This window comes from Bombus vancouverensis, chromosome 7 (assembly GCF_051014615.1).
Source record: "Bombus vancouverensis nearcticus chromosome 7, iyBomVanc1_principal, whole genome shotgun sequence".
NCBI lineage: Eukaryota > Metazoa > Arthropoda > Insecta > Hymenoptera > Apidae > Bombus > Bombus vancouverensis.
The window spans coordinates 37403-51518 of NC_134917.1; the positions used below are offsets into that span (position 1 = coordinate 37403).

Here is a 14116-nt window from a genome sequence, read left to right on the forward strand (position 1 = left end):
TTTATATCAGTATCGTAAACATTGTAAACCGGAAATCTTTTATTACACACGTACATATACAGTCAATATTATTGTTACATATAGTGATACATACGTTGATCCACACATTAATTAAATCCTCTATATAGTATTTTTACTTTGCTATCTTGAATAGATAAATAATCTCGAATATAGACATACAGGTACAGTTACGTTGATATACACCTTTGTACAATGTGTCAAAAAATTTGAACCGCGGTGTCGATTGGTCATGACCTGCACTACTGCTCGAAGGGATGAGTAGGAAGTCTCCTACCATCGTGGTGGATAGATGACTGTGTGCGTGAGGAAAACATAGCTTGTTTTATTAGAGGGCTATTCGGATTTTCCTAATGGGTGCATACCCGCTTTCTCCGTGTTTTAAGTGCGACTAATAAACCCAAGGACCTCTCTAAAAACCGACTGTGTTTCGAGAATATTTTTAAGCTTTAGAAATTCTTCAAGACAAACGGATTGAAGACACATGGCGAAACAATACAGGGAAGTGAAAGTTATGGTGGGTCCTTAGGTTTATTGAGGGTCGAAGTGACGTTACGCAGGCTGGTTGTTGTCCGGTGGCGCGAGCTGGCGCGGGCTGGCGTGCAGATGTTTTAGGCGGCGTAACAACAAGGAAGATCCTAGAAAATGAGAAGGGTGGATTAGAAGAACGAAGAAAACTCGAAGAAGATACAAAAGAAGAAACTACAGAGACAGAAGTCAATTCAAAAGGTATATTAAATAATAAGTGCGATTTACTTGATACCGAAAGAGCTATTGAAATTAATGATACGGTTCAAGATATTAAATTTACTGAAGGTAGAAGCCGCACTCAAAATGATATGGAAGATGTAGTAGAAGATTCACAAGAATTATCTAGTAAAAGTAAGTTATCAGAAATAAGGATTGCACTTAACAAAATTGAATATACAAAAACTATTTTACGGAATAAAAAGAATTCATTAGAAAGAGAAAGAGGAGTAAGGGAAAAGAAGAAAATGTACAGACAGAAATTATTTCAAAAAATATATCAGATGATAAATGTGATTTGCTTTAGAAAAAAAAAAAAAAAATATTATCCACAAACTACATTAGGAATTTATCTATTTTAGTGAGGAGAAAGAGAAAGGATAGAGGAGTTGATCAATAGACTGTGGATTTTGAAGCGTTTATGAAAAACTTACAATTTTAATAAAATATTCAATGTAAAGTCTTTGTTATAATATTCAGATAGATAGATGAAAAAAATACTGAATTTGCATAATTACTCATGGCTTATTGATCAATCATGCGACTCGTTCAGAGGTAACTCGAGTTGTAAAGGCGACAATTTATTAAAAATGGTATATCTGACGTACGATGCATTTGCTCATGTTAAACTATTTAAATATGTATAAAAATCACGCGAAAAAAAAATCTACTGAAAATAATGTTGAACTAGTGAATAATAATAAATCATATAGTGAAACACAAACCTTAAATCAAGATTTTAAGTTCAAAAAAAAAAAAAAAGAAAGAAGAAGAAAGAAGTTGATAAAATGACAGCAATAAAATGACCAAAAATTGAATTACGATCCCGAGCATCAACTCGCTGATCTTCAAGTAGAATGTTCCGACAAAGACAGGACGACACAAGAGTTCGAGAAGCACATAGAGGACATGAAGGAGGAAGTGCAAAAATTAGAATTGCAACTCGACGAGTTACAAAAAAAAGAAAAACACACACGCACGTAAAAAGAGTTCAATCTTTTGGAATACAAATGGAAGAACTAACAATAAAATTAGAAGAAATAACACAGAAGAAATAAGTCACCAATATGAAATTACCTGATGGCTGATGTTGATCGTTGACGTTTATAATGATTGAATTTCGTCCACGGCGCCATCTGGATCCTTGTTGAAAAATTAATATAGCCGCAACAGCACCATTGAGCTCATCACGTTTGTTGGTGAGTCGAGGAGCTGGAGGATTTCTCATCCTCAAGGACATAAATTTCACCGGTTCCGGTAATGTTTTTTACATGGTCCAAGCATTCGAAATCACAACATCGCTTTCCAAGACGAAATTTCCTGCATGGCTGTAATAAACAGAAATCGATCAATTGTACAGATCAATCGTCACTCGACTGCTCGAGAATTCAGGTCATCCAGAGAATAGAATAGAGACGTGGAAAAATGTAGTGCGATCATCGCAGTGGGAGGAAATAGGGGGATAGGGACCAAATGAATGAACGAGATGTTAAGGACAACTGACGACAAGTTCTTCTTTTGTCGAGAATTGCATGTTTGTGAATGGTTTGTGGGTGGTTAGGTGGAGAGAATTGAAGAGTTTGGAGGTGACTGGAAGAGTGTTTTGGGCAAGGTAGATTGCAGAATGGTTGCGGTAGCATTGTGTTAATTATGGGTTTGTACATGTAATCTTTGTATGTATCACTACATAGAACCTAACGTATATTTTTAATAATACATCAGAGTTTTAGTTATTTCATAGCTATGAATTTTATACTCTATAATCTTGACGTTTTATTTCACAGAAGCGTTTGAATATCCATAAAAATTAAATGAACCAATGTATTCATTATCTTATAGAGAAGATATATTATTTTTAATTATGTTCCAATTATTTATCATGATCCTGATTTCCTTATTCTGAAAATTTGAAAGGAAGTTTTGTAGTTTGATACTTTCAGCGACAAAGGGTCAATATTGCTTTAGTATATTTCGTCACATATACATGTATATCTATATATCCACCGAAAATGCGCTCTTGTAGACAAACGCTCGATTCGCGTCATAGCTTTTAAAGCTTGTCGCATCTCAATCAGTTGGAAAAAGTTTTTCCTGTAGCATATTTTATTTTTACGAACCAACAAGGTCTTTGTTTATTTCCTTCTTTTTTTTGCTCTAATTCCCCCATTGTTTTTTCAAGGATAGTATTTCAGAGCCATTAGTCAAGTTCATTGTAACAATAAACGTACGTTTCGGAAATATTTTGTGCTGTGAAACAGAATACACTAAAGTTTGAAGGTCACATCGATTTTCGAAAGTTTATAAATGGAGGTGTATGACAGTATCACCAGCTGTTGCTGTCCCCAAGCGCCAAAATACGTTCTGACTACTATTTTATGTATCTCACAGAAGTATGTCTTCATTCATCATCTCCCATGCCATCCACCAACGTGTTCTTAACATGTTATCTCCTAGTAAAATATTGATGTTGAGTCAGATATCCAACTGAATAATCTTTTCGGTGTCTACTATAAGACATTTAAAACCAAGGCTCGTACACACGTGTGCTTATACGTCAGATGTAATACTTAACAGGAAACCTGCTTATATTAATATTAAATTTATGTATAGTAGGATGTTCGACCTTTGTAAAAATGAAATTATAATACATACAGTTTCACCGTGGAAAAGTGAATCTTTCTAGCATGTCCACGCAAATGCAGGGTAGGGGAGGACTGTGCATGCACCAAACAACTTTACGTTCGTAATTTTTCACACAAATGTACAACTGTAGGGAAAAAAATTATCTCTGATTTTTCGGATGTTAGGAATCGACAATATCGCATAACGGAATGCTGTGTTCTACGTATTCTATTTTTGTTACGAAAGTGGTACAAACGAAGTCCACATAAGAATAGTACAACAAAATCGGTTGAGGTTAGGTTATCGTGCAGATATCGCGGCTTTTGCATTGCAAATCACGCAACTGCCAGTCTCGTCGTTCCTTGTAAACGAAAGAAAGGTATTGTAATCGGTCGGAATTAACATAAAACTCGTCGCATGCGACCATATGGCCTGAATGGTGAATAAACGAGAGTAGAGCGCGAGCTATGTGATTCTAACCGTTTAGGCGGAAACTAATGATTGTAACCAGAGCCGAGATATATGCCAATATTACTTTGCTCGACAAAGCGTATAAGATGAGGAGAGAATCGCGATAAGGTAGAACAAGAGACAGATATTCTCTACGTAAAGCAAGTCTGTCAACTAGATTGAAATCCTATAGCTATAACTACAGTGAATCCATATTCTGGCGAATTGTCTTTTCACAAATGAAGCTTCTGAAGAACGGAATTGATACAATAACTACTGTTCATTCATAACTACTGTTGTAAGAGTCTATATATTTGTCTATCTATATCTATATATATATCGATCTATATATATTTGTCAGAATGTCATTTTATCAAAAAACCCATCCTCTGTAATCATAGTTTATTGATTATTATAATCATTATTAATTTAACATTTTTGTGTACATACAAAATTTAAATTATACCTCGCTTGAGAACAAAAATTCTATTTATTTTCCTAACATGTACTAATAATTATTGATCAAACTAGAAAAAGCTGGAGGAGATTACATAGGAAGATTACTTAGCATCTTATATTCCTATATTTATGTATAGTAAAATGGCTTGTATCCATTTTCATGAATTATAACTGACATTTCAAAGCATTCATGTAGATATGTAACTCTCGTTAATTAATAATTTAACAATGCGTCATGAAACGTATCATTTTCGTTTCTTCCTTTGTTTCGTTATACACAGGAACGAATTTGTAAATAAAGATGTATAATCAACGATAACATATGACAGCGAGTATAATAACTGTCAGCAAAGGAAGAGGTCGGTAAAATGATTGTGGTTCAGTGTATCGGTAAATAAGCTTTGTCAGACGTTGCCGGGGGACTCGGTGTCGGTGAAACCGCGTCGATGAAATGATTGTCAGTAATTTAAAGATAACCCAATTTATTGATCTGTCTCCCTTTCATGGCGTTGTACGTCTCTCTATAAAACATATTCTACCTCGGAGGGCTGAAAAATTTAACTTGGTCTCACTGGACTGGACTGTAAGTAAGAAAATTGAAATGCAAAATCCACGTGTGAGCGCAACGGTTTAGATGGAAAGTTCGATAGGACAATTATATATATTAGCCTGAAAGAAAGCTCGTGGCTTCGCACGCAACACGTAATTTCCCTCGCTGAAATAATCCTATTACAACGATACGATTTAAAATTTTCCTTAACAGACCTCGCAATGTAATTCTTCATCTACAATTTTTTATTCGGCCTGAAACAAGAGACTTTCGAAGCCTTATAGAGTCTCGCGAATCTAAAAGTCAGGTTTCAACGTATTTTCGCGTCTTATTCTATAATACTGAAGACATTAAAGGTGTTAACGATTATTGTCTCACGATGTACGTACATCAAACGAGTACTTACGTAAGAGACGAATGGAAATGGAAACAGCCGAGAATAATTGAAGATAATTTGAATACGTTCCAGGCTATAATACAATTTCTCGTGAACCGTAATTGATTCGCAGAAGGGAATTGCTGCTTCTCACGACTAGCAAAGTGTTTCGCAAAAAAAAAAAAAAAAAAAAAGTAAAGAAAAATGGTATCGGAAGGATAGAAAAAAAGCGGTGGCCTACATCAAGCAATCTTCATGCCGATAATGCATTTATTATTCAGTTCGTTCATTTTCTATCGCGTAACAGACACTGGGATAACTGACAGAACGAGCGTATAAATCTTGCATCTCTCGACCTGACTTCTCCCGATGGAAAAATATTTACTGGTCTGGAATCGTGCATCGCTAATTGGTAAAAAAGTAATAAGCAAGAAAGCAATTATACTACCGGATTGGTATTTCTATTTTATTGGAGATTAATTAACCTGAGTAAACCAACAAAAACTTATCGAAAATCAATCGAAATTAAATCACCTTTTCAAACAGGCTATAAATAGCCAACTAATATTTGCAGTAATAAACTTCACTTTCGAATAAAGTATACGCTCTATAAATTGTAAATTGATAATTTCGTTATTATATCATTTTTCTTAATCTAAACTGAATTCAGTGAAAAGAGCTTTCAATTGAATTACACACTTCATTAGTTTATGAATTATATTCGTTACCATACGTACAAAAGAAGGTTGACTGGTTTAAAAATTCAAAGGGTAGAACCTCCAAGCTCACGATTGGAAACAGATTCAGTTCAATGGTTTAATTTGCCATTTAATTGAATTCTCTGGCAATTTCAGCGAACTGTGGGCTTTAGAAGTGTCCAGCATTCAAAGGTAAGACCTCCTCCATCTTTCTCTTTCTTTCAGTTCCAACCTCAAGTAATTGACCTGTTAATTCGACGCTATATTTACATGCTCGCAAGGGATTCAGACGACTTCATTGCGTTAAATTCGCAATTTAGCAAACACGAATGTCTCAATCAATTTGTAGTTCGAAACAAATAAAAGATAATCAATTTGTCGATGCATTTGATCGTTATGTTCATTTAGCATTTTTATAATAAAAGCGTAGAACACATGTACATACACATAATATTCCATGAAATGATTTATACAGACTATGAGTCTCGTTTTATCATATTATAAAAGAATGAATTTTTCCCAATAAATGTAACTTCATACAAAATCTCGTTTAAAAAATTCAGTTTTTATTCTCATCAAATTAATTTAATATCGGAATATGTCATTTTAGTCGTTATAAAAATTTTATGTCAAAAAGCGTTCGCAGATACATATATAAATAAATGTCCAATCCTATGCATTTATTTAAGCTGAAATCTGAACTTAAATATTTATTAACAATATTCTGACGAATATGTAATGAAAGATAAAAGCAGCTTTATTTTTTTTATAGGATGGCTCATGTTTTTTATTCATTTTATGTTTTTCGTTGTCAGCGCGTAACTACCTATCAGCCGCATGAATGCCAGGTTTTACTACTCAGAAGCGAAGAAGCGAAGAAGCGAAGAAGCAAATATACGTTACCTTGCATGGAAAAACGTTAGATACATATAAAAGTCATAACGTAGCTATTTACACATGGGGAATATTTATTTTTGTATGAAATATTTTTGCTTCTGAATTCTCATTATAAATGTACGTCCATTTCCTACGTTAAAGTACGTCTCTGCTTTGAAAACCTTCATTTAAATATAACGGTTAACAAAATATTATTAGAGAAATATTAAAACGAGACGCTAAAAGAACATTTTAATAAAGTACAAATGATTATTTGTTCTTTGTTAAATTACACTGCTGTAACTCTAATTTTATTAAATTCAAAATGAATCATTTATAAACTGAACCGGAATATAAAATTTTATTCCGCAAAAATCATAAAGTTGAAAGTTAGGAACGAATAACAAATGAATAACCTAGTTTCATTAAAAGGCACGTGTACGCCAATCCGCGTAATAACTTTGACACTCCAATTATTATAAAATATGTATCCTTAAGGGATTTTTTTGCGCGAATGCAAAATACTTTTCATACGTGCAACTGAATAAATGGGGCGTGATTTTCAATATTTCCTTTTGTAGAATTTATAACAAAGTAACTTTTTCACAAATGTTTTCGCTAACATTTTTACAACGTAAATGTCTTCTTTTGTAATTAATAATTTCAACATTTCTCTGAACAGTTTCGTTGCGATAAAAAAAATATACAAAGCTTATGACGTGCTTGTTTCAAAATATTTATACGGAACAAGACTTTGAATTTGTCAGACCAATCGTTCTAACGAACGAATAAATTAAACGACTCGTAACAAAGAATTATTCCTGTCCATGTTTCTCTTTGTAAAAGTAATTCAAGGCAAGTTAGATGAATCGCTGTGTACCCTATTCGCATTAACGGTGTGCTTTAGTTTCTCTCTGGTTGTGTTAAGTGTTTAAGTAATGAGCATATACTCACTACGGGCGGGTTGCATACGATCGATATGCACCACTTCAGCCTCGAATTGTAGCAGACGCAGAAACTGCAAACCGAAGGCCCCGGCTCAAACGTAAGATCATGTCGAATGGTTTCTCCTTCAAAGTCAGCACAGCGGTTGTTTGTAGCATCTGAAAACGATTCTCAGCTTGAATATCTTTGCCATTCGACGGTCGTACGCGCAGTTACGTTAACCGTTTCAACGCCACTCAGCGTGATCATGCTGTACGCATAGTGTGGTGAACTGTGTCGCGATGTTTGGTTACGATTGTCAATTCACAGCGCGCTCGGTTCCGAACGTAGCTTGTCGCTAGTCTATCAGAGTTTCCTCTCGTAATTACTTTTCTTTCAAATAATCGTAAACCAAATAAAGAAAAAACTAATGTATAAATTACCTCTTGAATTGGAAAACCAATTACAGAACGTCACACAAACAAAAGGTAAAGCACGAATATTTGGCAACCTTTTGACTCTTTAGTGTAACGTTTCTGATATAGCTGATGAAGTGAAGCGTGAACGCGTTGAAAGGTATGTTTCGACAAAAAAAAAGAGCAGTGCAATCGAGTTGATCGGCACTTCTCGTAAATAAATAAACGAAGCGCTATTGCGCTTCATGGTACAATCCGATACGGATTTTTAAAACATCCCTGATACTGAAACGGCTAATAGCGTTACGAAAACGATCGTGCCAGGAAATTTTTGATCAACGGATCCGCATTGCGGCTGCCACGATGCTTCTACGTAGCATTGATGCTTTATCGATGAAGCACGATTGAAATTGGATATTCGATTTCTTACTGGGGAGAGAGTTTTCATATCGTGTTTACTGTTTCACTTCGCAAGTGTGCTTTACAGTATACGTTAGAACTTGAAATCGAGCTATTTGAGTTAAAGTCGCTTGTAGCTTGAAATGACGTTTAAAGGATATAAGAATAATAGAAGGCTAAAATTCAAAAGTGTATATATACATTACTAATATATAATGGCTATAATATATAATATAATAAATAATAATGCCTATATATCGACTAATTTATCAATTAATTAAATCCGTGTATATCAAGTTTTCTATAATTTAGTACTTTCGTGTAACTACAGAAATTTGATGCAATATAAAACTTGATTAAAACAGCGATTCATTAGGAAACGAGAATAATGATGCAAATATTTTTTGTAGCCATTATATAGGATTTCGATCGCATAATTAATCAGTATCAACTTACCAGTCTTTAACGGAAGAACGAAAAGAAGGGCAGGCGGTACGCAGACCGCAATCATGATCATTTTCAAGTAGAATCTCAAACTGCCGTACATTTTTGAAAACTTCATTAGTCGTAAGGGATCAAAGGATGATGTCCGCGCTGCGGAAAATAGATGAGAAGCGGCTATTTCAACAACCACCGTGTAGGTACTGCACTAGCCAGAAGTATCTGCGACAGAAATCAGAATACACTCGTTTTCGCATGGTTGGATCAATTTCGCGTGGGACTAACCTGATTGAACCTAACGCGGGATAATTGCTCAACTCACGACCTTAACCAGCCCGCTTGATTCTCTGTAAATGCTTGAAATTGACGCTTGGATTCTTTCCAGATTAACTAGCTTTGCCCTCCCCCCCCCCTCCCGTTATCTATTTTCTTAGATCGACTTAAACTGCCGCAACATATTATCTTTCTTCTTTTCTTTTCTTTTCTTTTCTTTTCTTTTCTTTTCTTTTCTTTTGATCTTTTAAAGCCCTAAATCGCTGGCTATTATATTTTGTACACTCAATTACTCTGTAAGTCATAAGTACATATGTTTTACAACGTTATTTGTCATATTTCAGTTAAACCCCAGAAAAGCCAGAAATATATTTGCAGCGTGTTTTAACGCGTCCCTGGCAAAGATCTCAAAAACGAGTTGCGACACAATTTAAAGCGACAAATAGCACCGCGTATCTCGTTGTGGTAACACACGGTTCGCCAGCTTTTTAAAAGCGCTCTCCGTTTGCTTTTTCCTCTCTTCCCTGTCTCTTCGTTTTTTCTTAACGAGCAAAACCATTTTCGCGAGGACGAGAGTACGGAAATGACGTACTGGCAATTTTGTTTTGCGATAATACAAGCAGCTCGGTTTCAGTGAATTAAACTTGGCCCCAAGCTTCTACTTATCCCTACCTTCCTTTCCTTTATTTTCCCTTCTATATCGGTTTTGCGGTTTTCCACATTTCCATCACAATAAACCATGTTTTTTCTCGATTTTACATGTTAGTCAATGATTCGCGGCAAAAGCGTCGACTGTAAAGATATTTGTAGTTGCAATAGCAACAAGTATGTTTTCTCAAATAGAAAATATTGGGAGCGTACACGCTGGCAAAACAATTCATGAATAGCTCGTCCTCTGCTTGTTATTTGTTTCGATACTGTTAGCAAACAAATTCATGAAACATACTGGTATAGCGTAAAATGAACATAAAAGTTTTGCGTACACTTGAGAGCTGAACTTTGGCTGTTATACGTATATTATATATATACGCACACAGTTATGTATATGTATATATATATATATATATATATATATATATATAGAAAATTCCTTAGAACTTTGAGCTTAATAACATATTAAAATCATTAACATTAAGGAGGTGAACTTTACTTACCAATTACCAAAGTTTCTTCCGCCAAATAATACATAAAAATTGAAAAAGATAATGTAACTAGTTTTAACTTTTTTTTGTGTTATAATTTGAATCACTCGATTTATCCGACTGAGGATGGTCGATCGCAATCTCAATTTATACATATTCTCATCGCATGAAATAGATCACATGAGGGATTTTCAAAAGTCGATGGAATATTAATGGCGATTAATTATTTACAGGTGTATTCTGTGCGGCTAAAGCAGACACCTAATGAATTATTGAGTACCAGGAATGTTAGCGGTAAACAGGATTGCGGCTATGAATGATTCTCTAATGTGTATATTAGAGATGAATTTGATAATTTATCCTCATAATATGCAATCCGCTTTTAAGTGTAAATCATAATTAACAATTTCTGTTTGATCAAATATGAAGAGTGGATAAATCGATACGCTTAAATCAATATTAGAATTTCTTAACATTTTTATCAAATATTTTAGCACTGTAGAAGCATCGTAGTAGAGAAATATTAGGTTGTTCCAAAAGTTTCTTTCGTTTTATAAGAAAGTAATAGATGTACAACATTTTTCGTTTTATATTATTTTATTGAATTACGTGTGATCCACCTTTTTCCAATTTAATATAAAATAATATAGAATAACATAACTGTCATTTCTTTATAAAACGAAAGAAACTTGGGACAACCTAATAGGAATTTACTTTTATTATCCATTATAAAAATGGATTGTTAATCCTCTAGGAGATACGAACAATATAATTGCAATTAATAAGGAACAAGCTAGCATAACTTAAACCAGCTTTTGCAGAAAGCTATTAGCTGAAGATGTTTATTAAACAATGACAACATGAATTTTCTTAAGTACCCCATTTGGTACTTAATCTACTTCGTAAGTACTGTGTGTCCTAGCCTTCAAAGGATGCAATTTTAACCAGAATGTTTCACATTACCTACCCGTATTGTTTCCTTGTAATATAATTTATATTTACATTATCTACGTTACGTTACATTCTACGCGTTAATGTAATGTGATTTTTATTTCTAATCGAAGTTATTTAAAATTTGTAGTATCTCAATAAAAAATTAACAGCCTGCAAAAACTTCACAGAAGCATTAGTATCTTCGAAACTATTGAATTCAAATGGCTAATATTCTTTAACAATATGCACTCGACGACCTTTATCGAGAGAAGTATGTGACGTAATAGTTAAACTTTCAATTCATATACATATATCGTTTATGAAAAAGTAGTCATTCTGCTTTTGTGATCTGTGACACACTATAAATTCTCATAAGCTAACTAACGCGTAATCTTCTGTAACGTATTAATATAATATAGGTATGTATATCTCGACTTTGAGCAACCAATTGGTGATAAATAAGCTTTAGTACATACTCCTTACACGTAACAAGAGACCAGTTAACATCTCTGCTCTTAAAAGAAAAACGAAAGAAACTCTGAAAAGCTGCAGGGTTCAGGTCGAATAACACCAGCTCAGATAAATGACCCTCTAACTTACCTTTGTCCTCATCGACGTCAGTGATTTTAAAGCTAGTTATAAAGTGCACTTCTCAGCCAGCGTCCACGGCAGTCAATATTATTTAACGGGTCCTAACGCGATGTAAAAAGGGAAAAAGGAGGAAAGAAGGAACAGGGAAGCAAAGAGAAGAAACGAATTTTTCATTTTCTCGAAACTGGATCAAGTTTCAGGCTGCTCGCCAAAGGGTCTGTAGCTAACGAGACAAGATTAGACAAACCACGCTTTAAAATTTCCACAGAACTATAATAATCCTCGAAATCAATACGATTCGTCGATCCATCGCCTGGTTAAAAAATGAGACAGGATGAAGCTCACTAGTCGGTCTTTGAACTTTCAATAGTGCTTACGGCTCGTATACTCTAGTTTGAATGCTACAATGTAAGCCAAGTCAGCTGTAACTAGCGTTCGCGTGATTGTCGCTATCTATTATTCACGCGTTACACGTTCACCAGACAAACGCGTCTACCGGTTGACATTGTTTTCTGTCCTGAGTTTCAAAGCAATTATGTTGCTTCGTGTAATCAGATCTCGCCAAACTAACGATAAGTTCTTGTTTGATCTTACACAGTTACTAAAACTATACAAGTTAAACCAATCTAGCCTAAACAAGTAATGTCGTTATATATTCTTTTTTAAATCTATATATTGTTTAATAAACCGTGGTTAGGATATAGTAGCTGACAAAAATATTCGGACAAATATATTTGTAGAAACATTTTAGGAGTGTATTATGCATAGTGGCACCATTTAATACTGTACTGTGACTATCATGGTCGTGTTGGTATTATTCGAAACTAATCTGAAAATCTGTGTGGAATTTGTAAGATATTTAGTACGAGTACTGTGCATTACTGATATGTACACAACCGAGACGAGATAACGAAGGTACTGCTCTCCATCGTTCATCGCTACGCGTTGCTAGTAGCAACGTATAATGCATATATATCTCGCAAAGACCATAAAAGTACCCAATGGAACCACGTTTAATATTTGATAATAATGTCCCATTACAGTTTCGTCATTTTCAATTGATTAAACACGACCCTCTCTTTAAAAATTAGAAGATAAAATACGTAATACAAATCTACTCGAAATCTTTTAAACCTTACGGACGACTACTTATGGTCTTTAAAAGCAGCAGGGATTAGCAGAATATTAACTGCGGATTTTTCTCGAGAGGCTCGTAAGGATGAACAGCGACGAGTATCTAGAAGCTATGTACTCACCTGGTCAAGGAGACTCCAACACCAAGGACGTTGGAAGTTTCGAGAAGCGATGATGGAAACTGAAGTAGCACGTCAGGTCAACTCCGGCGAAAACTGCTAAAGAAAGAAAAATCCAACTAATTTGTTTCCAACAATAAAATGAAATTAATTTGTTTCACAAATTATTAACTGGATATTATTCAAAAATTATTCAAAATTCGCTTGATTGATTCACGGCCCGGGACATTTGGGTCATACCATTTTGGTAATGGACGAAAATGGCAGAAGGAAGAACGACCGTTTTTTTCATATTTCTCTTTCCCCGGGAAACGATGGAATGCCCGAGCACCTTGTTTCATTTCTTCTCGACATCAATTTCAATCTTTTTAAACGAAATATAATCTGAACGATGAAAAGTTCATTCAAATAATGCTCCGCGCCAGACACTCACGAAAATTAAGAAGAAACACGGAAAATTCGCGAATAAAACGGATTTCTTTGTCCCAGTGAGATAATAAATCTCGTACACGTATTGGTTTTTAAAATCAATATATCCACCAATGTGCACTCGTTTAACAAGGGTGATGGAACGTGCCAAAAATCTGTCAAGAGGGTCTTGGCAACGGAAGTGTCGAAAATGTCACAATTATGAATGAAAAATTCGAATAGTTGCTGATTTTACAGTCGAAACCGATAAAGAACTCCAGATATTCCCCCAATTAATTTACAATAAATTCGCGAAAATGATCGATTGCTGGCGTCATTGTATTCTAGAAAGATCGTAAAACGATAAGAATTTATTGAAAAAACTTATATTCGATGATAACACTTCTAATAAGAGTACTAAGAGGAGCGATTCTGTACTCACCTTTCTGCCTCGAAGTACCGAACGCAATTAACCGTCCGCCCAGGATGGAACCGTTCGGAGCTTTTGTAAGTCACTGCACGGCCGCTGCCTAGGGTGGA

The 14116-nt window shown here is 34.7% G+C and overlaps 1 protein-coding gene across 5 annotated transcripts; it reads right to left on the reverse strand.

The window, feature by feature from the left end:
• Positions 1-15: 15 nt before the first annotated feature.
• Positions 16-14102, reverse strand: LOC143302382 (uncharacterized). 5 transcript variants are annotated; one of them, XM_076619715.1, is made up of 6 exons: positions 14019-14102; positions 13172-13264; positions 8992-9198; positions 7751-7899; positions 1843-2093; positions 16-656 (listed from the first exon to the last, which is right to left on the reverse strand). In XM_076619715.1, exons 3-5 carry the CDS (start codon positions 9095-9097, stop codon positions 1953-1955), a joined length of 396 nt encoding a protein of 131 aa, XP_076475830.1. In that variant the 5' UTR covers positions 9098-9198; positions 13172-13264; positions 14019-14102; the 3' UTR covers positions 16-656; positions 1843-1952. The 5 variants fall into 5 exon arrangements, with proteins under 5 accessions (XP_076475830.1, XP_076475829.1, XP_033203149.1 ...); XM_076619714.1 differs by having other exon boundaries at positions 13172-13267; XM_033347258.2 differs by lacking the exon at positions 14019-14102 and adding an exon at positions 13409-13762.
• Between the last annotated feature and the right edge of the window lie 14 nt (positions 14103-14116).

Bases quoted from the DNA above. Each gene is read 5' to 3' on its own strand.
- LOC143302382 (XM_076619715.1), bottom strand. From the start codon at position 9,097: ATGAAGTTTTCAAAAATGTACGGCAGTTTGAGATTCTACTTGAAAATG. The intron at 7,900-8,991 runs GTAAGTTGATAC...AATCGTTTTCAG, and splicing joins CGTTCTTCCGTTAAAGACTG to ATGCTACAAACAACCGCTGT. The intron at 2,094-7,750 runs GTGAGTATATGC...TGTTTATTACAG, and splicing joins TCGTATGCAACCCGCCCGTA to CCATGCAGGAAATTTCGTCT.